Source organism: Acomys minous (genome assembly GCF_964271855.1).
Source record: "Acomys minous genome assembly, chromosome: 14".
In the NCBI taxonomy this organism is placed as follows: Eukaryota; Metazoa; Chordata; class Mammalia; order Rodentia; family Muridae; genus Acomys; species Acomys minous.
Genome location: NC_140496.1, coordinates 71,087,542 through 71,110,501, shown reverse-complemented (window position 1 = coordinate 71,110,501; position 22,960 = coordinate 71,087,542). Strand labels below are relative to the sequence as shown.

The following is a 22,960-nucleotide window of genomic DNA, read 5'->3' as shown; positions in this document are numbered from 1 at the left end:
GTTGTACTATGGAGCTTTGGCTTTATGGGCACTCACTCTGTAGACCAGGCTAGACTTGAATCACAGAGGTATGACTATCTCTGCCTCCTGAGTGCTGAGATTAAAGATGAGTGCCACTACACCTGATTGAAATCTGTGCTTTTTAGAAGTTATCAATTCTAGCTGTAAGAGGTCATCAGTTGAGGTTTCATAGAATCTGTGCTTAATTCAAATGCCCCATGTCTGGTTCTAGCAGACCACTTTAATATATAGCATTTCTTATGGTCTGTCCATGAAGTGGTGGAGACGCTGACTTTAACACTAAGTGTTGCTTGATAACATCACCCAGACTCAATTTGTAGGTTTGTAAAGGATATATGATTTCCTTGGCAAGATGACATTTTTTATTCTGCTTTTTAAAATATCCTGTTTCTATAAAGGTTGGCCTTTTGAAAGTCTACGATGGCTATATTTTTCATAATTGTCTTAAGTTGAAGATACTTTTTTTCAAAATGTTTTCTTACATCACATTTTCAAAGCAAACAGTTGGCGATCTGAGAGTTAAGGATTAGTGGTGCTTCAAAATGAAAACACTTTTCTTTTAGAAGTTTCAAGCTTTAGAACCATTACATGTGAAACTCATCCACTAAAGAAAAACCTTTATTTTGATGATAATACATTTGCAATTTTATATGGTTATACTTCTGGAGTAGTCATCTTGACTGTAAAGGTTCTACTTGGAAATTTGGCAGTGACTTTCCAAAAAGAAGACACAGTTGTGATTTTTTTAAAAACTAAGAGTAAACATCAATAAGAGATTAATATTTTCTGACGTTTTCATCACTGAGCCTGTTGCCAATTACAAAGAAGCGAGGCTACAATGCAGATAGCAGTTTGCTTTTGAATTTGTGATAAAACTTCACTAATCACTCATATTCACTGCATAGACTGCATCTGCAATTTCTTTCCCTTTTATTTCTAGACAGTGTTAATGCACTGGAAGATTTCCATTTTCTGAACTTGTAGATATAAAGTTAGATATATACAATAAGCCTTGGGATTCAAGTTCTATTAATTCAATTAATAGACCAACACAACCCGACCACAGACATATTATTTGAGTGATATGGAAGTACTTTAATGATACTATTAACTTAGAAATACCAGTTACATAGTTCACTTTGGATGAGGATTTTTCTGAGTTTAGACTTCTGCGCTGCCTAGATTCTACAGATGATTTTGAAATACTCATTATTTTCATCATAAAATTACTTTATTTGCTGCAGATTAAAAAGAAGACAGTGATTAAGTTCTTATTTATTTCAGGCACAAAACTGAACATAATTTATTCAGAAAATTGTTCATAAACTGCAAATGTTTAATGCAAGTCATATTTTTAAGCTCATGTTACCCCACTTCTAGTGACAAGATAATCTTCGCTTGCTCTACCAACACATACACCATAAATTCGATAGGGTAATGAAACCATACATAGAAAACTACAAGGCTCTGTACAAGATGCACACTTCACAAATAAGCCATGATCATCCATATTTTGAATGTATGTGATACCACATAATATGTCTTAAAAACAGAAAGTGTTCCTATTAGAGTCTGTCTACCTGAAAATTGATTCATTTCTAAAACTGACATGATTTTTTTAACCTTAGACAAATTGCTGTACAAAATATGAACTGCTTGCTTTTGTGATATGCGTAGTATGACAAATGAATATCCTAAATATTCCAACTCTTATTTGTAGACTGGAGCTTATGTGAACTCACGGGGAGAGAAGACACCATTACAAAAAGATGCAGGGTTCCCATTATATCATGCTTAACTTTTGTTGATAAAGAACAGCTTCTCGTTCCACCTTGAGTTTCAAGATTAAAGTAATTAGATTCTTCAATTTTGATGAGATGATATTTGAGAATGACTTTTCACTTGCAGAATTTAAATGAATTACTCTAAATAGCAGTATCTTTTATAGAGTGCTGTGTCTGCATTATCATATGCTTATTTTTAAAATAAAGGTTGTATACATATATGAGACAAAATTTATAATTTAAGTTATGTATTATTTATTTTAGAATGTATCTTTAAAAATTTAAAATACACCCCTCATAGTTTCCATAAAATCGCCTTAGGGGAATTCTTTTTAACATAGAAAAATTATTTCTAAATTCATTGGTATGTTCACTATTTGTTAATTATATGTTCTGTGGAATTAGTAACATAGATGTTATTCAAATTTTGATTTTTAGGATCTTCAATTTTGCACATTCTGTGAGGCAAGGTATCAAGGGATTGCATTCCCATTTCATTTTCTGAATTGGTTATTTATACAATTGAAATCAAAGACAACTCACGATTCTTTTAATCAGTTTTCTTTTGTACAAGTTTGATAATAACTCTCCATGGTTCATAATTCTAATATAGAAAGCTTCAAATAAACTTTCTTTCCTTAATAATCTTCATGTGCTTCATATTATATAAGAAATGGCGTTATTGGATGTTGTTTGTTTGCTAAAATTCTAATATATGTGTGGTGATAATGCTACTACTAATAAATGGATACAATCGAATTCAGTCTTTATAACACAGCTACATATTTTACAAACAATTATGTGGGATAATTCGAGGAAACAGGGTATCACTACATTGAATTGGTGTTCAAATTCAGAGCCAATGGTGGAATAAACTTGAGATAAAAGACAGATTCTGTATAGGACGCCTGGTTTGATTTTTTTTAAAGTTTATAGTGCTTATGTGAAGGGGTAAGCCAAGAAAATTTTTCTTGACCACACTTGAAAAATGACTTGAATAATTACTGAGATTATAATTTTAGTGCACTTTATAAAAAATATTACTTTCACAGAAGTGAAGGAATACAATTGTTTGATGGTGGTTACAGTGATAGAAAAATGAATTGCCAAGAAAAATGTCAGCAAGAGATTTAGAAATGACTGCACAGCACCGCATCAGAGAATGTGGTAACAGCAACATGATTGGTATTATTTTCCATATAAATAAAATCTTTAAATCTTTTTGTAGAAATAAATAGGGAGAAAGTGCTTTTCTTTTTCCTTAATTCCTATGAAAATATTTCTTAATGTAGAGCAAGAGACAGTAAAAAAATGACAGTTAAAAAGAGAAGACATTCATGCATTTAAGCCACCATTAATCTGATTCTAATTCAAGGCAGATCATTAATCTTTTGTAAAACTATGACTCTAGACTCTTAAACTCTTTTTAGTACTTTGCATGACAAGGGCATAATAGGCCCTGTAAATTTAGGAGTTAAGACGTGTTTCCAACACATTAACTTAGACAAATCCTTTTTGAAACTCCAAATATACAATAAAATTCTTTGCTTTGGAGAAATGATAGCAAGTCAATCAAGGAGAAAGATAACACAGACAGGGTCCTATAGAGTTTATCATAAATGACAGGGTGGATAGATGAAAAGAAATGCCTATGTGTCATCTTCCGTCTTAATGATGTGGAACAGGGTGACATTGAACAGGACCTGATGGCCGTTGTTCCAGGCATAAAGAGCTCTATCTCTTGCATTGTAGTCAAGCATGGATATGTGAAAGTATTGGTTGTGGAAGGGGATGTCCGTGTACTCATATGTGGAAGTTTTTGTGGAATAGGAATAATATACTTTGGCTCCAGTTAAGTGGGAGTTGGTGACATACAGAGTCCCACAGATCATGAAGGATTCTCCTGCACTTCTCTTGGGATAGCCAGTGCTCCAACTCTTCATCACCTCCAGGGTGTCTTGATTAAGCTGGCTGATGACAATATTGCCTGCGTTCTGGTTGGTTGCATATATCGCCCACAGCCCGATTTCATCAGCCATTAGGTCAATGTCAGAGAATCCACCCCACGTGTAGGGGTACACATTGTGAAAACCAGCATACTCTAGGCTTCTTTGGGCTAGCACTCTCCCTAAGTCAAAGCTGTACTTGATGATGATATTACTCTGATACTTGTTAAAATAGAGTGAGCCATTGTAGACAACATGGTTAGTGCCTGCCCACTTGAAAGGGAGGTTGTATGTCCTTGATTCAGCTCCACTGACAAAGTCTGCAATGGACTTGTATTCACGAACTATTTTGTTGTTAGTATAACTGTCCATGTACCAGACCTGAAAATAAGGGAGAAGAGGGAGAAAGGGGGGGGGGGAGATGGAGTGATTAAAATCTGGGCTTTATGAAAATTCCAAAATACAGTTACAGTCAAAATTTAAAGTTTTGGTTGTAAATTGTTCTTACGGCTGACTCATTGAAATGTGATGGCACTTCAGGCCCCTGTAAAGATATTGTACGTAGTTCCTGCAAAATAGCTCAGTAGATAAATACGCTGGCTACCAAGAGCTAAGTTCCATCCCCAAGACTTGGTGGAAATCAAGAATCAGAGGGTCATCTGACATGCATATGTATGTTGACACACACAGATACATTTGTAGGGGAATTGGCTAAATTTGCTTTTTCTATACTTTCTGTCTAATGTGTACCTATTTCTAAATAGAACCAGCATATGTTACTGCAAAGCACATTTCCTGACCTATCAACATGATTAATGACAACTGTAAGGCTTTATCTTTATCCTGCCCTTTGACCATCAATTTTACTTTTCATGCTCAGCTTATATTTACTTTGTAATTTCCATGAGACCTTCTAATAATTGTTATTCATTGGATTATCTAGTAGGTTTTAGTGACACCATTCCATTAATTTAATAACAATAACGCAATAATTTAATACCCTCATAATTCATAATTCATTAATAAGTAGAACTATAGTCAGTTACTACTATATTTAATCACATAATAAAGGTGTTGTCAACCTCTAAAAACCCCCTCACTAGTTTCAGTTGTACTTCTAGAAATATATTGGCTTATATAATGATCTGGTTCCATACTTACTGTTTAGGGTTTTCAAAAATCTAAGGATCATATTTCTTATGGAATATTCATGAAATTTTATATGCTCATATTTATATTTCAAGCATAAAACAAGATGAAACTCAATGGCAATTATGCTAGACTACACTGCAGAATCTTAAGAGGAACATATTACTAAAATAAGTTTGCTACAACCTTAGACATAGGAGTTCTAGTTGGAAAATATCGTGAAAAAATACTCTTTACATCAGAGCCTATATTATGAAGAAAGAGAATAAACATGGGAGAAAACAGTATAAAAGGAAACCTAATAAAAAGCAAAAGTATTTGTGGAAGCAACATACTCTGTTGTTCTTTTCAGATGCTAAAGGATCCGTCATCCAAGCACCAAAGCGAGTTCCAGATGTCTTGACGGTGATAGGGCCTGTGATTTTCATCAATTTACCACATGCTGAAATTAGAGGAGCATAAACATGTTGGTTGAACACAGTTAATGAGTCCAGTACACAAACTAAGATGAAGGCAAAGGGAGAGATGCAAATAGAAATAAATCCGTAAAATGAATATCACATTCTGAGTGGATGAACGTCATATTGGTTATAATGTCTTTAGCCCCTAACAGGGGTCATGGTGTGCCATTTCAGTGCTCTAAATGTAAAGCATAATACAAACAAAATATTATTTTTATTGAAAAAATATATTCTTCTCCCATACAATACAGCCTGACCACAGTTTCCTCTCCCTCCACTCCTCCCACTCTGTCCACCTCCCCATCATCTTTAGATCCATTATTTTTCCTTTTCCCTTCAGAAAAGAGCAGGCCTCCAAGAAACAACAACCAAACCAAAGAGGATACAATAAGACTAAGCAAATGTTCTCCTCATATCTAGGCTGGAAAAGTCAATCCAGTAGGGGGAAAAAAGTCTCAAGAGTAGAAAAAAAAAAATCAAAGACATACCCATTCCCACTGCTATGAGGCCTGTGAGTTTGATTATCAGCCACCTATATCTTTCCCCTTCTCTTATGTCCTATGGTCATAGAAAGTATACAAGCTAGGTAGAACTCTGAAGGCTGATTTTCAGCTTGGCTGATTAAAAAACATGTCCATTTAAATATATCTTTATACATTATAACATGAAAACTCAGAGTTCCTGAAAGGTATAGAGTTGCGGCTGGGGGGATATTGGTAGAGCAATCATGAATACGCAGAAAACAAAATCTTAGAATGTGAGATCCACAGATTCCAAGAAAACATGGAATGGAAGTTTCAGAAACTCAGCAAACAATGACCAACATGATTTTCACTAAAAAGTAAGAGTGTATACATACATATAATAATATTTTATGCATATATGAAATCACTTTGTCTGTGAACAGGTCTTAAGAATAGCTGAGATTTCATAGATGTCAAAAACAAAGGACAAACCACTCTTGTGGATTTTTAATTAGTGGAATTTAGAAGTAATCTGTCTTACACATTTTTGAAAACAATTTACATATAATAATTTGCCTTTGGTCTAAACAAAGAAATAAGCTTCTTTCTATTTTTTTCTGGGTCTTATTTCATATATTTATCTTCCTCTGCCTAGTATAAAAACTGATAAATGTATAGATCATTGCTGCTGGTGCCTCTATGTTTGGAGGGAAAGAAGACATGTTCAAGGCAAATCATGGGCAAAGCAATCTAGCTGGAGCTTGTTTTGGCTCATATTTCCCTCTATATCTTCCTCGTAGGAATAATTTGCAATTGGCAGTATACCAAGCTGCATAGTTAGGAAGATGATGAATGGGAGCATATTTTACTTTGTTAATGCAACAGTAACTACACATTCCGTAATCCCTAATATTTCACGATACTTGAATTGAAATCATTTTCTATTTTCTTTGAAATGAATTACATGTGATGTCATCTGTGTATATTTTACAAATTTCTTTAAATCATTTTACAGATTCCAGACTAGACTAGTGATTCATGAGACTCCATGCCATAGGTCTCTATATATCCATAGCTTGTGTTAAACCTATTTGGAATAAGGAGGTTCAACTTGTTATAAACACATGAAAACATATGAACAAAGTAGAACCAATATGAATTAGAGAAATGTTAATGTATTTTGAATGGACCTAGTTGAATAAATTACATGAATATACAGTATTTGAAAGGGATATTTAATGATGCCACACACAAAGATACATAAATAAGCAGATGAGAAGAACACAAAAATTTCCAGTGTACATAGCTTAAAATGAAAAGATACCCAATCTGTGGTTCCAATTAAACCACAGAGCAATATATTTTTTCCTGAAAGATGAAAAACGATTCTGGCTTAAAAATGACAGATTAATATATAATTTTATCTTCTCTATTTTATGATTTCAACAAAATTACAGTGAACAAGTTAACAATAAAATATGTTATAAGCCTCAAAGACAAGGACAAGAATACAAAGAATTACTTGTAGAGAAGTTTAAATAACTTTCTCAAAGGCACGGAAGACAGAGAGTTGTCATGAAAGATCCAAACTAAGATGTGTCAGCTTTTGCAGAAGAAGTGATGATTGAAGAGGGGGAGGCATTGCCTTGAAGAAGTGACCTATGGAGGCAGAAAGGGTGGAGAAAGGACATGTGGAGTGGTCTACGGAACTGAAAGCGTGTTAAGAGCAATTGATCCCATTTGCTTCCCTAGAAACAGGGCTCCAAAAACAGGTCGGCACACCTGCCAAACTGTGTGCTAGTTACCCTAAAAGACTTAAAGTGGATATTGTCAGTATTGGACACTCAGCACGGGCCCTTCTTGCTTAACAGTATAGCTTCTCTGCCTGTTACCTACTGAAAGAAGTGTCAAGTTCCACCTAAATACTCAAAGTGGTCAAGGGGATCATTGCTTACAGTTGTAAAGTTAGTGAAAAGCACAGACAGCTTTAAAAGTTGTGATAAAAACAATTAACTATTACGACAGTGTTCTGTTAGAAGGAGAATCCAGAGAGTAGACAAGCCCCTCCCTTCTTTAGACACTTTTGCACTCTGCGTTTGGACAGTGAAAGAATAACAATTTTTAAAAAACTATTTTTAGAAAAGAAAACTATGACTACGTATTACAAAAACAGATGGAAGATTTAAATATTTTCTTTAAACTGAAAAATGGTTACATTGGGGGGGGGGAAAGGAGGGGAGGAGATGAAAACATTGGTTTAAGGGTTTAAGAAGGTTTCTGCAATAAGAAGAGGCACAAAAAGAGTAGAGGAATTCATCCAAATTAGGTGGAGAAGAGCCTGTGGAAAATGTCTGTGAGTGGTTAGCAACAAAGAGAAGTTGAAAATTTTCTAGGCATTGTAGACACTTACATGGAAACAAGTAAGAGTCAAGCTTTTCAGCACCACTTTGGGTACCGTAATGCAATAAGGACCTATCCCATTGTTTTTTAAGAAGAAAATCCAAAGAAGACAACATAGGGTCTTTTCGGATGTGATTATTTGCTCTAGAATTTTCTTAAGAAAGTGTATGAGGGTGTATTGCGGTGAATAAGTTTAGTAACAGCAGAGGCAGACACGAGACCAGTAAAATAAGAGCCCCTTGTATAATGAGAATTGTGCAGGAGACTTTGAGAAATCTTTCAGAAGAGAAAGCTCTAAAAAGAAGGTCTCTCAATGATGTGTTGGAAACGGAAACTGATAGATACCCTGTGGGAGTGATACATATTTTTACAGATATGTGATGTTTGACCTGATTTAAACATTTTTTAAATTTTTTTTTAATTTGTTCACTTTACATACTGATTACAGCCTCCTTGCCAGTCGATTCCCAGTTCTGCCCTCCCTCCGTCATCCCTTCTCCCCCCTCCTCTAGTGCTCAGGAAGGGGAAGCCCTCCTCCCTTATCATGTGACCTCAGTTTATTGAGTCTCATCTGGACTGTTTGTATCCTCTTCCTCTGTGTCATGGCAAGGCTGCCCCGCCAGAGGGAAATGATCAATGGGTGGGCGCCAGGGTACATGTCAGAAGTAGACCCTACTACCCACATTATGGGGCCCATAAGGAAACTGTGCTGCCTATCTACTACATCTGAGCAAAGCATATATGTCCTCACCATAAATGGTCCTTCGTTGGTGCATCAGTCTCTGTAGCACCCCTGTCCCCATCCCCCATGCAGATTTGTTGGCTCCATTGGTCTCCTTGCGGAGCTCCTCCAGGTCCGTTGATGCCTAATCCTTCCATAATTTTCCGGCAGATAGATGGAACTAGAAACTATCACCCTGACTGAGGTAACCCAGACCCAGAAAGACAGGCATGGTATATACTCACTTATAAGTGGATATTACCCAAATACAGGATAACCGCACTACAACACATAGACCTAAAAAAGCTAAATAACAAGGATGACCCAAGGGAGGATGCTTAATTATCATTCAGAAGGGCAAGTAGAGTAGGTACTGGAAGCAGTTGAAGAGAAGGAACAAGGCAGGAGCCTACTATAGAAGTCCTCTGAAAGTCTACACCCAACAGGGGATCAAAGCAGATGCTGAGACTCACAGACACACAGACAAACTTTGGGGTGGAGCTTAAGGAGTTTCATGATTTAAACATAGGTGAAGACAATCACTTAATTTTAATTATTTTAAGACTATCTCACTATGTAGCTCAGACTGGCCTGGAACTCACTATGTAGATCAGGCTGACCTTAAACTCACTGAGATCCCCATGCCTCTGTCTCCCCAGTGTTGGAATTAAGGGTGTGCAACATCCCATCTAGCTTGGTGATAAATATTAAGGGAGATTCCGTTGAATGACACAGATAAACATGGTACTATGTTTAGAGAGAAAGAAATTATTTCTAAATCTACCACTTAGCTTTTGCTGAACAATATAACATGATCATAATATTTGTAAACATTCACAATTAACCTAAAAACCATGAGATTATGACCAGATTACTTTACTGGTACTCTTTTTTTCTCTCTGATTTTAGAAAAGACAAGATTTATCTAAAAACGGCAGAAATATTTAAAGTTCTTCTTGTTAAGAAATGTAATTATGAGAATAGATGGAATATAGGAGAGTGACAGTCTCCATCTTTAAAAAATAAAATTATAAAATATTTTCTCAATGAAGATTAAAAGAATCTGTGTTTTAAAAGCACAAGTAGTTTGATTTTGATCAATATCTGTGAGTTGTCATAAAAACATACTATGTAGATTTATTTTTTTAAGAAAGAAAATCAAGCAGAAGCCGTTATCTAAATTTTCAGATAACAGAGCAGAAACTCATTAAATAATGTCTATGATTGATTTTTAAAGCAGAAAATAAATGTATTACTCAAACTGAGGATTGAACCAATCTAATGCCCTAAAATTGAACTGTTAAATGTGTTAAACTCTGGAGACAAAAGCTAAAAGAGTTTGTTGTTCTCCATTCCAAGTCTTTTAAAAATTTAAGCATATTATTTTTGCCACATGCATATAATATTTAAGTTGTGCTTTTAAATGTTAAAGTGGGTAAAAGAAACCTCATAGCTACTAAATTTGAAAAGTTAAGAAATGGATTTATACATTGCTTATTGAAAGTTCATTCTTAGGTTTTATGTGCCATGAATAGCTAAGAAATGGATAGAAAAGAGAAAGTGTCACAGGCTGAAAAAAATTAAACTTGTGAATTGCCTGCATTTTAATGTTTTGAGTCCTGGGAGGCTTAGACTAAAATTGAATGTTTTAAACTTCCAGCTCCATTTTACAACTGACTTAGCAAGTTTTCTGTCTTTACCTATATAAAGCTCAAAAAATGAGAATACTAAGCAATATAATATTTATGCATATATTTTCTATAATGACAAATATATTAATTTTTAAAAATGGAAAATTGGAGGGAGAACATACAGAAAGAGAGGGAGAATATGCTAAGACTCTTGCAAAAGCCTTACGGAGTCTTAGTATTTTATACTAATTAAATTTATATATAATATACATAAGTCCATACACATACATATAGCTTATGCCACATCTTGCAAAAACCCAGTGTGAGGCATGAGAACCCAGATTTTGAGCTGTTGGTCAGGGGACCCCAAGAGCTTCTCAAAGTGGTACAGTGTGGGAAGCCGCGCCCACATTCGCCATTACAAGATGGCGCTGACACCCTGTGTCCCACGCTGACAAACAACTAATCTGCGCATGTGCGAAGGGATTTTCCACTCGTTGTGCTCTGCCTCTCCCGTGGCATCATCTCGCCCGATGAGCAACAGCCAATCAGGGACTGACACGTCCTAAGCGGAGGACAGTTTCCTATATAAGGGAGTGGTTTCTGCTGTTTGCTCTCTCTGTCTCCGTTTTTCGTGTTGTAAGCTTATGCTCTTCCTCTCAAGAGGCAGTAAAGCTTTACTGCAGAAGGATCCTGTTTGTGTGTGCAGCGTCGTTCTTGCTGACGAGACGGTAACGCTAGCCACATATGGTGCCGAAACCCGGGAAGACTACACCATCGTCAGCACCTTCAGAGAGCCCCTGACTACAGGGAGGATTCAGAACTGCAGGGTTGGTAAGTTCGGAGAGGTATGCATATTTCTAAAATTCTTGGGCTGATTCTAGCTGTAATATTTGCTGCCGTAATTGTTAAGAGGGCAGTAGATGAAGGACAGGTCACCCTAGAAGTTCAGGATAGCATGTCAGAAACCGAACGTAGTGAGAGGCTGGGTGCGGGCGGGAAGAAGAATGCCCGTAAAAAGGAAAAAGCGGGCGGGAAGAAGAATGCCCGTAAAAAGAAAAAAGCTCAGGACCCTCCTGTAAAAGGAGTGCAACCCCCCTCAGGACCTAGTTTACCGCCGAGAAAAATATCGCAAAGGTTTTATCCTTTAAAGGATCTCAAGGCATTGAATATTGATAGCTCTACAAGCTTTAATACCTCTGACAATGAGACTCCTGATTCGGAGGAAGAAGCCGAATTAGAGGAAGAGGCAGTCAGGTATGAGGAAGAGAGATACCACCTAGACGAACCAGAGGGTAATAAACAACCCTCCCTCAATTTATCTCGCAGGGTGGTGCCCACTGCTCCTCCACCCTACGAACTGCAGTCTGGATTTTCCTTCTGGCCGGAAAAGATTCGTAAAAAATTACATAATTTTTTTCCTGTGTTTGAAACAGAGAACGGGGGTCGAGTCCATGCGCCAGTAGAGTTCAATCTAATAAAGGACTTGGCTGAATCTGTTCGCAAATATGGGGTTAATGCAAATTTCACCCTGGTAATGTTAGAAAAAATTGGCACTGGTACCCTAACTCCTTCTGATTGGCAGATGGTGGCCAAGGCCGCACTTCCAGATATGGGCCAATATATGAAATGGAGAGCCCTGTGGTTTGAGGCCGCTCAAACACAGGCTCGGGCCAATGTCCTTACACTTACCCCTGAACAGAGGGATTGGACCTTTGATTTGCTAACAGGTCAAGGTCAATTTACTGCAAATCAGGTAAATTACCATTGGGGAGCTTATGCTCAGATTTTACAAACTGCAATTAAAGCCTGAAAAGCACTCCCTAAAAAAGGGGAAGCTAATAGGCGCCTCACAAAGATTATTCAAGGTCCTGAGGAGTCGGTCTCCGATTTTGTGGCCAAAATGACAAAAGCTGCAGGGCGCATTTTTGGAGATATTGAACAGGCTGAGACAAGTTTTTCAGTCTGCGGTAGAGTGGGGGAGGGTTCTCAGGTTGTTGAGACAAGTTTTTCAGTCCGCGGTAAAGCGGGCGACGGTCAGAGACCCTTTAAAAGTGGGAAACTCTTCATCATGTCTGATCAGGGCGGCTCAAAAAGGGCTGCTGAAAACTAAAGACTTGAGAGACTCATGCTAAAAATGGAGTCGCTCGTGCAGAAACAGCACGAGGAGGGTAGGAGGAGGAAGAAGGCGGAAGAGGCCATGCCCAAACGAAATAATCCGCCATCTTGGCATGCCTCGGAACTGGCACCGCCGCCTTATGCGGACACTTCACCTTTATCAGCACCACAGGGGAACTATCATTCTCTGTGCCCAGAGGTTTGGAAGCAGGCTCATGCTGTCTTTCCAGTGTTTGAGGATGCCAACACCAATGGCCATGATTAATGGAGGAGCATTTGGTAATGCTACTCTCAGCTGGAATACATCTGATCTTTTTGAAACTTCTAATAGGTGATTCGGCTCAGATGCGAATGGAAATGTCAGGGTTATGCATTACATCTGTGCCATATAACAATTTTACACGTGCTACTAATTTGTCTTAAGAGTCTTTCAGCTTATCTCCAGGGGAACTGGTCCGCAGAGTTTGAAGAGATCTGCGCACTGCCGCCATTGTTACATGCGTGGATGTATCCACCGCTGAAGGCCTTGCCTCCTGGATTCAACAAGCTATGCATCATCTTAAGGAGTGGGCAAGTATCGGGGCTTTAGCTATGGCCCTTCTGATTATCAGCTTCCTCTGCCTTGTGTTCCTTCGGCGCTTGGTCATATCCCGAAACAGAGACCATGCCCTAATTGCACAAGCCTTCTATGCTATTGAGGCTAGACAGTCCCCTCAAGCTTGGCTGGCGGCCTTTAAGTTCTGATCCTCGTCACGTTCGGGGTGCAAGGCAAAGCACTGCACAGGAGGTACATTGTTTGCAGTTAATGGCTTCCTGGAGAGCACGTCTGATTGCATGTGGGCTGACACCCAAAATCCCACCTCCAGAAAAAGGTGTCGGTCGGGTCCAGAGCTAGGCTGGGGCCGAGCCCCTAGCTGAGTTCTGTTGTACATCAGTGGCCAAACTTCAGGGCGGGTTTCGCACATGATCAAGGTGAATAACCTGGGTTATGGGTGGTCATACATCAGTGCCCTCTGGAGATCAGACCTCTACTCTCACCCGTTTCGTCCTGTTCTTACAAAATAAAACAGGGGGGACTGTGGAGAGCTGCGATGTGCCATGCCTTAACAAGGCGCAGGCTTCCGCCTTCCGCCATCCCAACGGCGAGCGCTCTCTAAGATAAACAAGTCCTTATATGGCAAAAGGCTGTGCAAGGGTAACTGGTGATCTGATGATGAGCAGTCCTGCTCTGACGCGGACCTATGAGGAGGTGACACCTGGCATGAGCTGATTGGCCCTTGAGTTGTACTTAAGCTTGGCCCTTCCCTTCTTCGGGGCCATTCCCACTGAGCTTAATCCTGAGTAAAGATCTCGAGAAGAAGTCTGGTTGTTGGCGTCTTATTTCCGCTGGACGGTCCGGCGCCGACAAGTGGTTTTAACTGGCCCAACTGGGCTGTGAACAAAAATTCCCTGGATTATGTGTTATCTCGGTTCAATATGAAAATTTCACTAAAGCAGCTAATCTGTCAAAGAGTCTCTTTCAGTTTATTTTACAGAATTGGACAGCGGAGTTTGAACAGACCTTAAGAGAATTGCGGACTGCTATCATTCAAGTCAATTCCACACGGCTGGATCTGTCACTTACTGAGGGATTCTCGTCGTGGATATCCTCAGCCTTCTCCTTCTTTAAAGAATGGGTTGGGGTTGGATTGTTTGGAGCTGTAATCTGCTGTGGATTAGTTTTGACCCTATGGTTGGTCTGTAGACTCAGGGCTCAAACAAAAAGAGACAAGGTGGTTATCACCCAAGCACTTGCTGCTTTAGAGTCTGGGACCTCCCCTGATATATGGTTAACCATGCTTAAGCAATAAGTCGCTGGCTGCTCAGCTCTTGCACCCTCAGAGTCTCATCTCATTGCACGAGGTAGAGTGAGTAAGCTTCAGCAGCCCTGGAGAGTTGCATAGCGAAGCATTGCAGTAGAATGGCTCTGCGGCATATATGAGCTAATTCTAGGGAGGCATGTCATCTTGCATGAAGGTTGCGTGTCCCAGTGTCCTTCCCCCAGAAAAAACGGCACAGGGCCAGGCTATGACCTCTCCGGGTGAAGAGCTTAGGGGAGAGTTGTGTATGCAGGCCTGATATTTTGTTTGGGGATTTGACCTCTGTCTCCACTCTCCCTATTGGGTGTCTTATTGCTTCTTAATAAAAAGAAAAGGGGGAGATGTGGGAAGCCGCGCCCACATTCGCCATTACAAGATGGCGCTGACACCCTGTGTCCCACGCTGACAAACAACTAATCTGCGCATGTGCGAAGGGATTTTCCACTCGTTGTGCTCTGCCTCTCCCGTGGCATCATCTCGCCCGATGAGCAACAGCCAATCAGGGACTGACACGTCCTAAGCGGAGGACAGTTTCCTATATAAGGGAGTGGTTTCTGCTGTTTGCTCTCTCTGTCTCCGTTTTTCGTGTTGTAAGCTTATGCTCTTCCTCTCAAGAGGCAGTAAAGCTTTACTGCAGAAGGATCCTGTTTGTGTGTGCAGCGTCGTTCTTGCTGACGAGACGGTAACGCTAGCCACAGTACAGGGTACCATTGTTTTCTTTGGCTGCCTCCTAGAGGTCGAGAGTAAGTTCCTATTGCTGAAGCTATCATGTAGTTTGACCACAGGATTAGGAATATTTCAGGTTATGACCTGAAAGCCTCTTCCCTGGAACTATTTCCATAGTTCTCAGAAGAGCCATGCAAAATGCCAATGGAGAGAAGCAATCAATTGTCTTATCTAGCTGCTGTCTGTGAATCACAACAATGATTAGCATGGTAAGGTGTTCCTAACTGGGCACATCTGTTGGTAACCTACAGCTCCCTAATTCAGTGCAGGCCCTACTCTGTTGGAGTAGGGAATACTCAAATGGAAGGAAACCATGGGTATGAGAAACCCAGACAATACCCCAGGCTAAGGAGGTTATAGACTTTACAGTAGAATTCACCTGTTCTACTTTCCTACACCAGCTTAATTACTAACTGCTTTCAAAACACTTCTCCATACAGGCACAGTTAAGCACAGCCTTCACCGCTCATCAGGGAAGCACCTTTTAAGGCAGCATAAAAAGACCATTACATCCTTGGAAGGCAGAGGCAAGAGGAACTCTGTGAGTTCAGGGGCACCCTGGTCTACAAAGTGAATCCAGAACAGCCAAGACTACACAGAGAAACCCCATCTCAGGAAAAACAAAACAACGCCAGAAAATTATAATTGACTAAAAGGCAGATAACAACTGACTGCAGGGTGCTCAGACCCAGTGGATACAACTATAACAAAATTCCTTCACCTAGGGCTCAAGGCACATCATGAGAAAGACATGGAAAGATTGTAAGATCCAGAGGACTGGGAAGTCTACTGTGGATTGTATTCGAAATACATGAGAGGGATAGGCAGGAGGAAAGAGGGAATAATGTAATTTGTATTTTAATTAAAATTTAAAAAATTACAAAGAAGGTAAACTGAATAGAGTTATATTTTTAATGAGTTATGACAGTGTAGTCCCGCACATAAGTTTTTATAATTGTTTTTATAGACAGTTCTTATTGTGTACTCTTGCACATATTTCTCTCTCTCTCTCTCTCTCTCTCTCTCTCTCTCTCTCTCTCTTTTAAGTTTTTATTGCTTCTTTATGGTTTCACATCATGCACCCCAGTCCCATTCATTTGCCCACCCTCTCATATCCATCTTTTGTCTTTGTAAACTCTCCTAAAAATAACACACACACACACACACACACACACACACACACACACACACACACACAAAAGCATAAAACACATCTCATTGCGGAAGCTGTATTATGTTACGGTGTGTCTCACTCTATATCTCTTTGTCTTTTTCACTTGCAAATGTTCATTGCAATAAGTCATTGGTCTATTTCAAGAGCTCTGGCTCCTGTGATGCCATCAATATTGGATCCTCATTCGGACTCTTGCTAGTTATCAGTTTGTTGTTCCCCGTCACGGAGATCCTCCAGCTTTGGAACAGCAGGACTGGCCCTTTCAAGCATCTCAACCGTTCATAGATGACATAGATTTGGAGGTGGACCAATTCAGAGGCCTAGATCTGGGCTTGGGTGGTAGCTGAGCTAGTTAGCTAGTAGGCTTTCCTTTATCTGAACCTCCAGGGCCAGCTCCCAGCCCTTGCTCATGTCTTTTAATGGGAATTATATTGTCTGTTTGATCACTTCGTGGCCTTTAGTGAAGAGCACACGTAGAATCCGCTCTTATTAGTTTACTAAATGCTCATTTTGAAAAAAAAATCATTCTCTGTTACATAAGGAAAGCAGATTAATTTTGAAATTTTTATTACTCTATATTTTCTTAGACACTTTGGTCATATTCACATTATTTTCAATATGTGTAAATCAACATTTGCGAACTATAGCTTCAAACAGATATCTCAAATCAATTCTTTGACCAAGAACGATCCACAGACACTCATAAAATTTATTCTTTGTCTTCTGGTTCATTTCTGCGATATTGTCTCTTTATCACTAACCTGCATGTTCAGCATCCACTCATTGTTTCCCGTCTTTATAGTGACTCACAATGTTCAAGTTTTGATGCTGTCTTCCCTTGTTTGACCTCAGTCCATTATAAATTTTCATCTGGAGACACATTTCTTGAGGAAACTAATTTTGTAGTATTAATTTATGAGGCACACATGAAGTAAAGTATAGTTGAGATTTCATGTGTCTTTTAGGTCTCCTAATCTCAAATCTCAAATAAGTGCATGTATTCAAAATTTTAAACTCCACTAAGGTAGGAAAGATATCTAGCTTGATGTTTAATTTGAGATGTAATTGACAAGGAGTCACCTACTGACTCATAAATTAAGGGGAAATCTACTTAGGGCTTTAGCTTAGCATATTAGCCATTTAGTGGTTGAGACCTTTAGAAGGCCAGGTGAAACAGTAGCATTTTAAAATGGTGTGTAGGTTACTGGGACCACCTAGATTTGGATCTGGATTGTAACCTTACTCTTTACAGAGCTTGAGCAATTTTTTTCTCTTATGATGTTTATTTTTATTTTATTTATACTTTTTAAAACATATTTTATTAATTTATTTATACTACATCTAAAGTGTTGTCCCATCCATTGTATCCTCCCATTCCTCCCTCCCCCCCCTTATTTTCCCCTTACTCCCCTCCCCTATGACTGTGACTGAGGGGGACCTCCTCCCCTTGTATATGCTCATAGAAGATACAATCGTAGATCTTGAAACTTGAGCAATTTTTTAACCTTTTGTTGTCTCATGGGTAGCAGAAATAATCAAATAGCTCATCAAATTGCAGTTAAAAATGTTAAATAAGGAAGACATATTAAGTGTTTACAATAGTATTTAGTACACAGGCAGATACTTTAGACACATTAACTATTGCATGTGCTCTATGGTCTAAAAATTGGAGAAATTTAAAAAGGGATATTAGGAAATCAAAATAGTTATGAACTACAATTTTAAAAGAAAACTTTATCTTCTGTTTAGACAGTAAATAGTAGAAATAAAGAGTAGGGAAACATTCTCTATTGGTTATCACACTGTCTGGGTGAGGCCTATAAAGCAGTCATAGAGAGGGGAAACTGGGTGTATTTGGATGTCTGATTTTAAAGGTAAAGTCTATAGGAACAGATTTTGGGTTAGATGTGATGATAGAAAACTAAAATAAATTAAGCATGATCTAGTATAATATGCTCTCTTGGGCTTGCTCTCTTGGGCAGAGTTTAATGCCCTGTATTCAGATAAAGAGACTAGGAAGAAGAGAAAAAGTGCATTGAGACTCCAGTGAAGTTGGTTTTAAGCTGTGTAGGATTTGATACAGGAGTTGGTGAGAATATGGAAAAGTGTATTATGATCTCCTAACTGTAGGAATAGCTTTTTTTTTGGAAGTACTTCTTGCCTTCAAAAAAAATATATAAACTTTTCCCAAGTCTTGCATCTGAGTTAATAACATGCCTTGAGACCTTTAAAACTATGCACTCAATCTGTTTTCCTACTCTGTGTTCAACCTGTTTAAAGTATCTTTAAGAAACCCATATAATCCTAGAAACCTACAAGAAGAAAATTATGATAGGCAGATTTGGGCCCAGAGGTCCCGCTCAAACTATGGCACCAGTCGAGGACTATACATGCCGTATACTTAAAACCTCTACCCAGATCTAGCCAATGGACAGGACATTCTCCACAGTTGAGTAGAGAGTGGGGTATGACTGTCACACATACTCTGGTGCCTCATATTTGACCACATCCCCTGAATGGGGAGACCTGGTGGCACTCAGAGGAAGGATAGCAGGCTACCAAGAAGAGACTTGATACCCTATGAGCATATACAGGGGGAGGAAATCCTCCTCAGTCACAGTCATAGGGGAGGGGAGTAAAGGGAAAATGGGAGGGAGGGAGGAGTGGGAGGATATAAGGGATGGGATAACCATTGAGATGTAATATGAATAAATTAATAAAATAAAAAAGGAACTCATTGGCTAGATCTGGGTAGGGGTTTAAAGTTTACGGCCTGTATTGTCCTTGGCTGGTGCCTTAGTTTGAGCAGGACCCCTGGGCCCAAATCTGCCTATCATAATGTTCTACTTGTAGGTTTCTAGGACCCTCTGGATCCTTCTACTTTGCTATTCTCCCATGCTTCTCTTAACTAGAGTGCCAATAGGATGTCCTCCCCTCTGTCCCAGTTTCCTGAGTGGGGTATGACTTTCTCACATACTCTGGTGCCCCATATTTGACCATGTCCCCTGGAGCGGGAGACCTGGTGGCACTCAGAGGAAGGACAGCAGGTTAACAAGAAGAGACTTGATACCCTATGAGCATATACAGGGGGAGGAAGTCCCCCTCAGGCACAGTCATAGGGGAGGGGAATAAGGGGAAAATGGGAGGGAGGGAAGAATGGGCGGATACAAAGGATGGGATAACCATTGAGATGTAACAAGAATAAATTAATAAAAAATTTAAAAAAGGGGACCCATATAAATAATCTTACTGTATCTTGATCTTCTCATAATTCAGGTTTTGTTTGTTTTGTTTTTGTTTTTCAAGCTGAGCCAAATATATAGCTTTAGCCTTATATTATATACTCCTCCATGCCCCTGTCCCAGAAAGTGTGTGTGTGTGTGTGTGTGTGTGTGTGTGTGTGTGTGTGTGTGTGTTGCTATTTGTTTGTTAAAGCATCCATCTAGAAAAAATGAATTGTAACTGTTGAAAGCAACATGTGTATATGGTTTGGAAACACCTACTTGCAGTTTTCAGTGTTTTTCAGGATCAGTAAAGTGAAGATTTCCCCTATAAGCTATGTTAAAAAATAAAACAATAGTTTTCTCTTTGTTTTCATATATCATACTTTCTGTACTATTGATTCAGTATAGAACAAAGCCCTCTGTACTATTGATTCAGTATAGAACAAAGCCCCCTGTTAGGAATAAACAAAAAACAAGTAGAAGGAAGTGAAGAATTAAAATGTGGGTTCATTGTTGCTCTAAATTCTAAGAAGAAGATATTTTTATTTAGCATGCCACAATTGGACCAAGGAAAACAGTTCCTCAGAAGACTGTGGTAGTAACCTATGGAGAATACTATCTTTATGACTAACACAATACTTTTAAAGAAACTGCTATGTTGTTTAGGGCAAAGAAATCATTAGTGACCATGCAACATCTAGAAAATGATGAATCATAAGTTGAATGGGAGTTGATCTGAGAAACATTATAAAGCAAGTGGCAGCAACAGACACATCTTTTTAGGAAAAAGAAAAGGGGAGGGAGGGCAAGGGAACATTAGATCATAGGAATTATATCTCTTCTGCTGTCATTTGCTAAAGTGAGGACCATCTGGTAGAGAGGGAGTAATGGAAGTTGTAAAAATTCGTAATGAAATCGACAAGTAGATATCAACTGAATTTACTTAGCACCTATGAGTATTCATGCCTCCATTTATCCTTTAATGTGCATGTGCATTAATGAAAATGAAACACAGAAACAAAGATTCTGCTTGTGAACTTAGGACACTAAGGCAGACAGACAGTATCAAGTCTGCTTTCTCATACAGGTCACATGCTGAAGTCACTAACGGCAGATAATGTACTTACTCTCTGGAGAGGGCGTTCTAAAGTCAGACATCTCATTATTTTAGCTAAAGGGGGCGCTTTGGATTGATTCAGAGTTAAGAAGATTTTGTATTATGATGGGAAGAAAGAGGTATCTGTGGTTACAGTCCGTCCAACCCCCAGAAACTAAATAAATAACAAGAGAGCATGGTGGCCATGCAGTCGTCAACTAGTTATGGCCACACGGTTCTGGTCAGATGACATCCCCAGGAAGCAAGCAACATGGGCAGAGCTCTCTCTTTCTCTCTGTTGATTACTTCCCAGGAGAAACTTCCTTTAAATTGGTCATTGATTTCCTAGGCTAAAATTTATCTTGTCAAATGAAGTCAGTAGAATTAAATCGGCAGGAGTTTATGAAACTGGCTGCTTTCCCAGTTATAATTCTGTGGGCTTTGGTGTCAAGAAACATAAGCATCTTCACAGTCTAAAAGAATAGGGACAGTGGAAAATAAAACAAAATGATAACAGTCATTTATGTTTCATGACTTTCCCAAACTAGCTTCTGTTCAAATGAATCATTGTCTTTCTCACTTTACTTTCATTTTCTAGAGGACAAGGGAACCTAGTCAGGAAAGATAATTTTCCCAACATGCCTGGAAGACAAATGTTCCCATAAAGTGCATGGCAACAGAGGGTATGTGAAGTCTTGCTTCGCTGATTTTTTTCTATTATTCTCGTCAGTGTGCAGTGAGACCCATTGAAATATCAGCATTGATAACATTCTATATATTCATAAAAGTACGTTGAATAGGCTATTGAGGAATGTGGCTGTTTTATTTCTCTGGTGACGTTTATGCGTTCATCTTTCTATTATCAATTACCACATCATTATCAATCATTAGTTGAGGAAAAGGTATGACTTAGGATGTAGTGTGAAGAAGTCATTGGGATTACTGATGCATAAAACACATCTGCTCTCCTTTCTTATTTCTTTACATATGAATGTGCTTTATTATAGTTTTATCTAAGGTCTTTTAGCTTTAGATTCTCAGGCTAAACCCACACATATGACGTAGCTAGAGCAGAGAATATATCTATGGATATAAAAATAACTTTTTTTTTCTTAAGGCCAGTGAAGAACTAATGTAGTAAGAAATACATATGATTTGATATCACAGTCTATTAAAACTCTTATAAAAACTTATTTCTATCATACTTTTTGAAGCCATATAAAGTCTACTTATATTACTTAGAGTTTATCTTTATATCTAGACTTGTCTATTATGCTGCTAGGGGAAATGATTGGGGTAGCTACAATAAATCTCTGATGAGGATAATAACAATTACATGTGTGTTTAATAACTCATATCTCTTCAGAAAACACGATTTCTTCTTGTTAGTTGTTTATGAAAGTACTTCAGCTCTTATATTTACAAATCTCTAATATAAACATGAATTAGAAATATATCTTAAAGGAGAAGTTTATTTAAACTTAAAACTGAATGAACAATAGTGTAATAAAACCTGAGAGAATTTAAAAATTTGTAGGTTTTTTTCCTGGGAATATAGATTGTATCTTTAAGAGATTTAAATATAGTCATAATTAAGAGCATATAAACATATGTAAAATTAATAATACTCAATTTATAATAATGTTGATTGGTGACCGGATAAAATAATTTCATTTCAAAGTTCTAGAAAAATCAGTGTTAGGTGCATGGAGTGAAATGAGAGCACCATTTTATGATACAACTTAGAATTTTTGGGTGTTTATGGCATATTATGGTAAATAACATTAAATGACTTATTTATGGCATTACTTCAATTCAATGTAGAGACATGTTCTCAAAAATTGTCAACATTAGATTTCTGATTAAATTCTTTCTTTTGTGTCCCAGTGAGCACAGTTTTAATTTCTATAGTCTCTGAGATTTTTGGTGTCTTTTCCTTCAGATGTTACATAGAGCAAACTATTATGTATTTTCCTGTCAAATACTGAAATTGTCATTGTAGAAAGAAAAGAAATCAATAAGAAAACAATACAAAGGCAGGCGATAACCAATGAATTGCTTTTGTAATCTGTTTCCTCAAAAACTGCTTGGCTGGTGAAAACATATCACACCACACCCACACATCCCTGCACATCATATTTGTTATGTGAATTGAAAGCAAATTATTTTAATGATCAAATCCTCTC

General features: G+C 38.3%; 2 protein-coding genes across 3 annotated transcripts in view; one reads left to right on the top strand and one right to left on the bottom strand.

The window, feature by feature from the left end:
- Positions 1–430: 430 nt before the first annotated feature.
- The window catches only part of OLFM3 (olfactomedin 3), a 218,816-nt gene continuing 196,286 nt past the window's right edge, over positions 431–22,960 (bottom strand). For both annotated transcript variants that reach the window (XM_084755889.1, XM_084755888.1), the window contains exons 5-6: positions 5,236–5,342; positions 431–4,132 (exon numbers count right to left, since the gene is read on the bottom strand). In XM_084755889.1, the coding sequence (XP_084612015.1) occupies positions 3,455–4,132; positions 5,236–5,342 (785 nt within the window). In that variant the 3' untranslated portion in view covers positions 431–3,454. The remainder of the gene's footprint in view (positions 4,133–5,235; positions 5,343–22,960) is intronic.
- On the top strand, positions 10,975–15,196 carry LOC311582670 (uncharacterized protein). The gene is made up of 2 exons (XM_084755890.1): positions 10,975–12,204; positions 12,870–15,196. The coding sequence occupies exons 1-2, from the start codon at positions 11,428–11,430 to the stop codon at positions 12,930–12,932; spliced, it is 840 nt and encodes a 279-aa protein (XP_084612016.1). The 5' UTR covers positions 10,975–11,427; the 3' UTR covers positions 12,933–15,196.

Coding starts and splice junctions, on each gene's coding strand:
- LOC311582670 (XM_084755890.1), top strand. CDS start 11,428: ATGCATATTTCTAAAATTCTTGGGCTGATTCTAGCTGTAATATTTGCT. Junction 12,205..12,869: donor CAGATATGGGCCAATATATG/AAATGGAGAGCC, acceptor AGCACCACAGGG/GAACTATCATTCTCTGTGCC.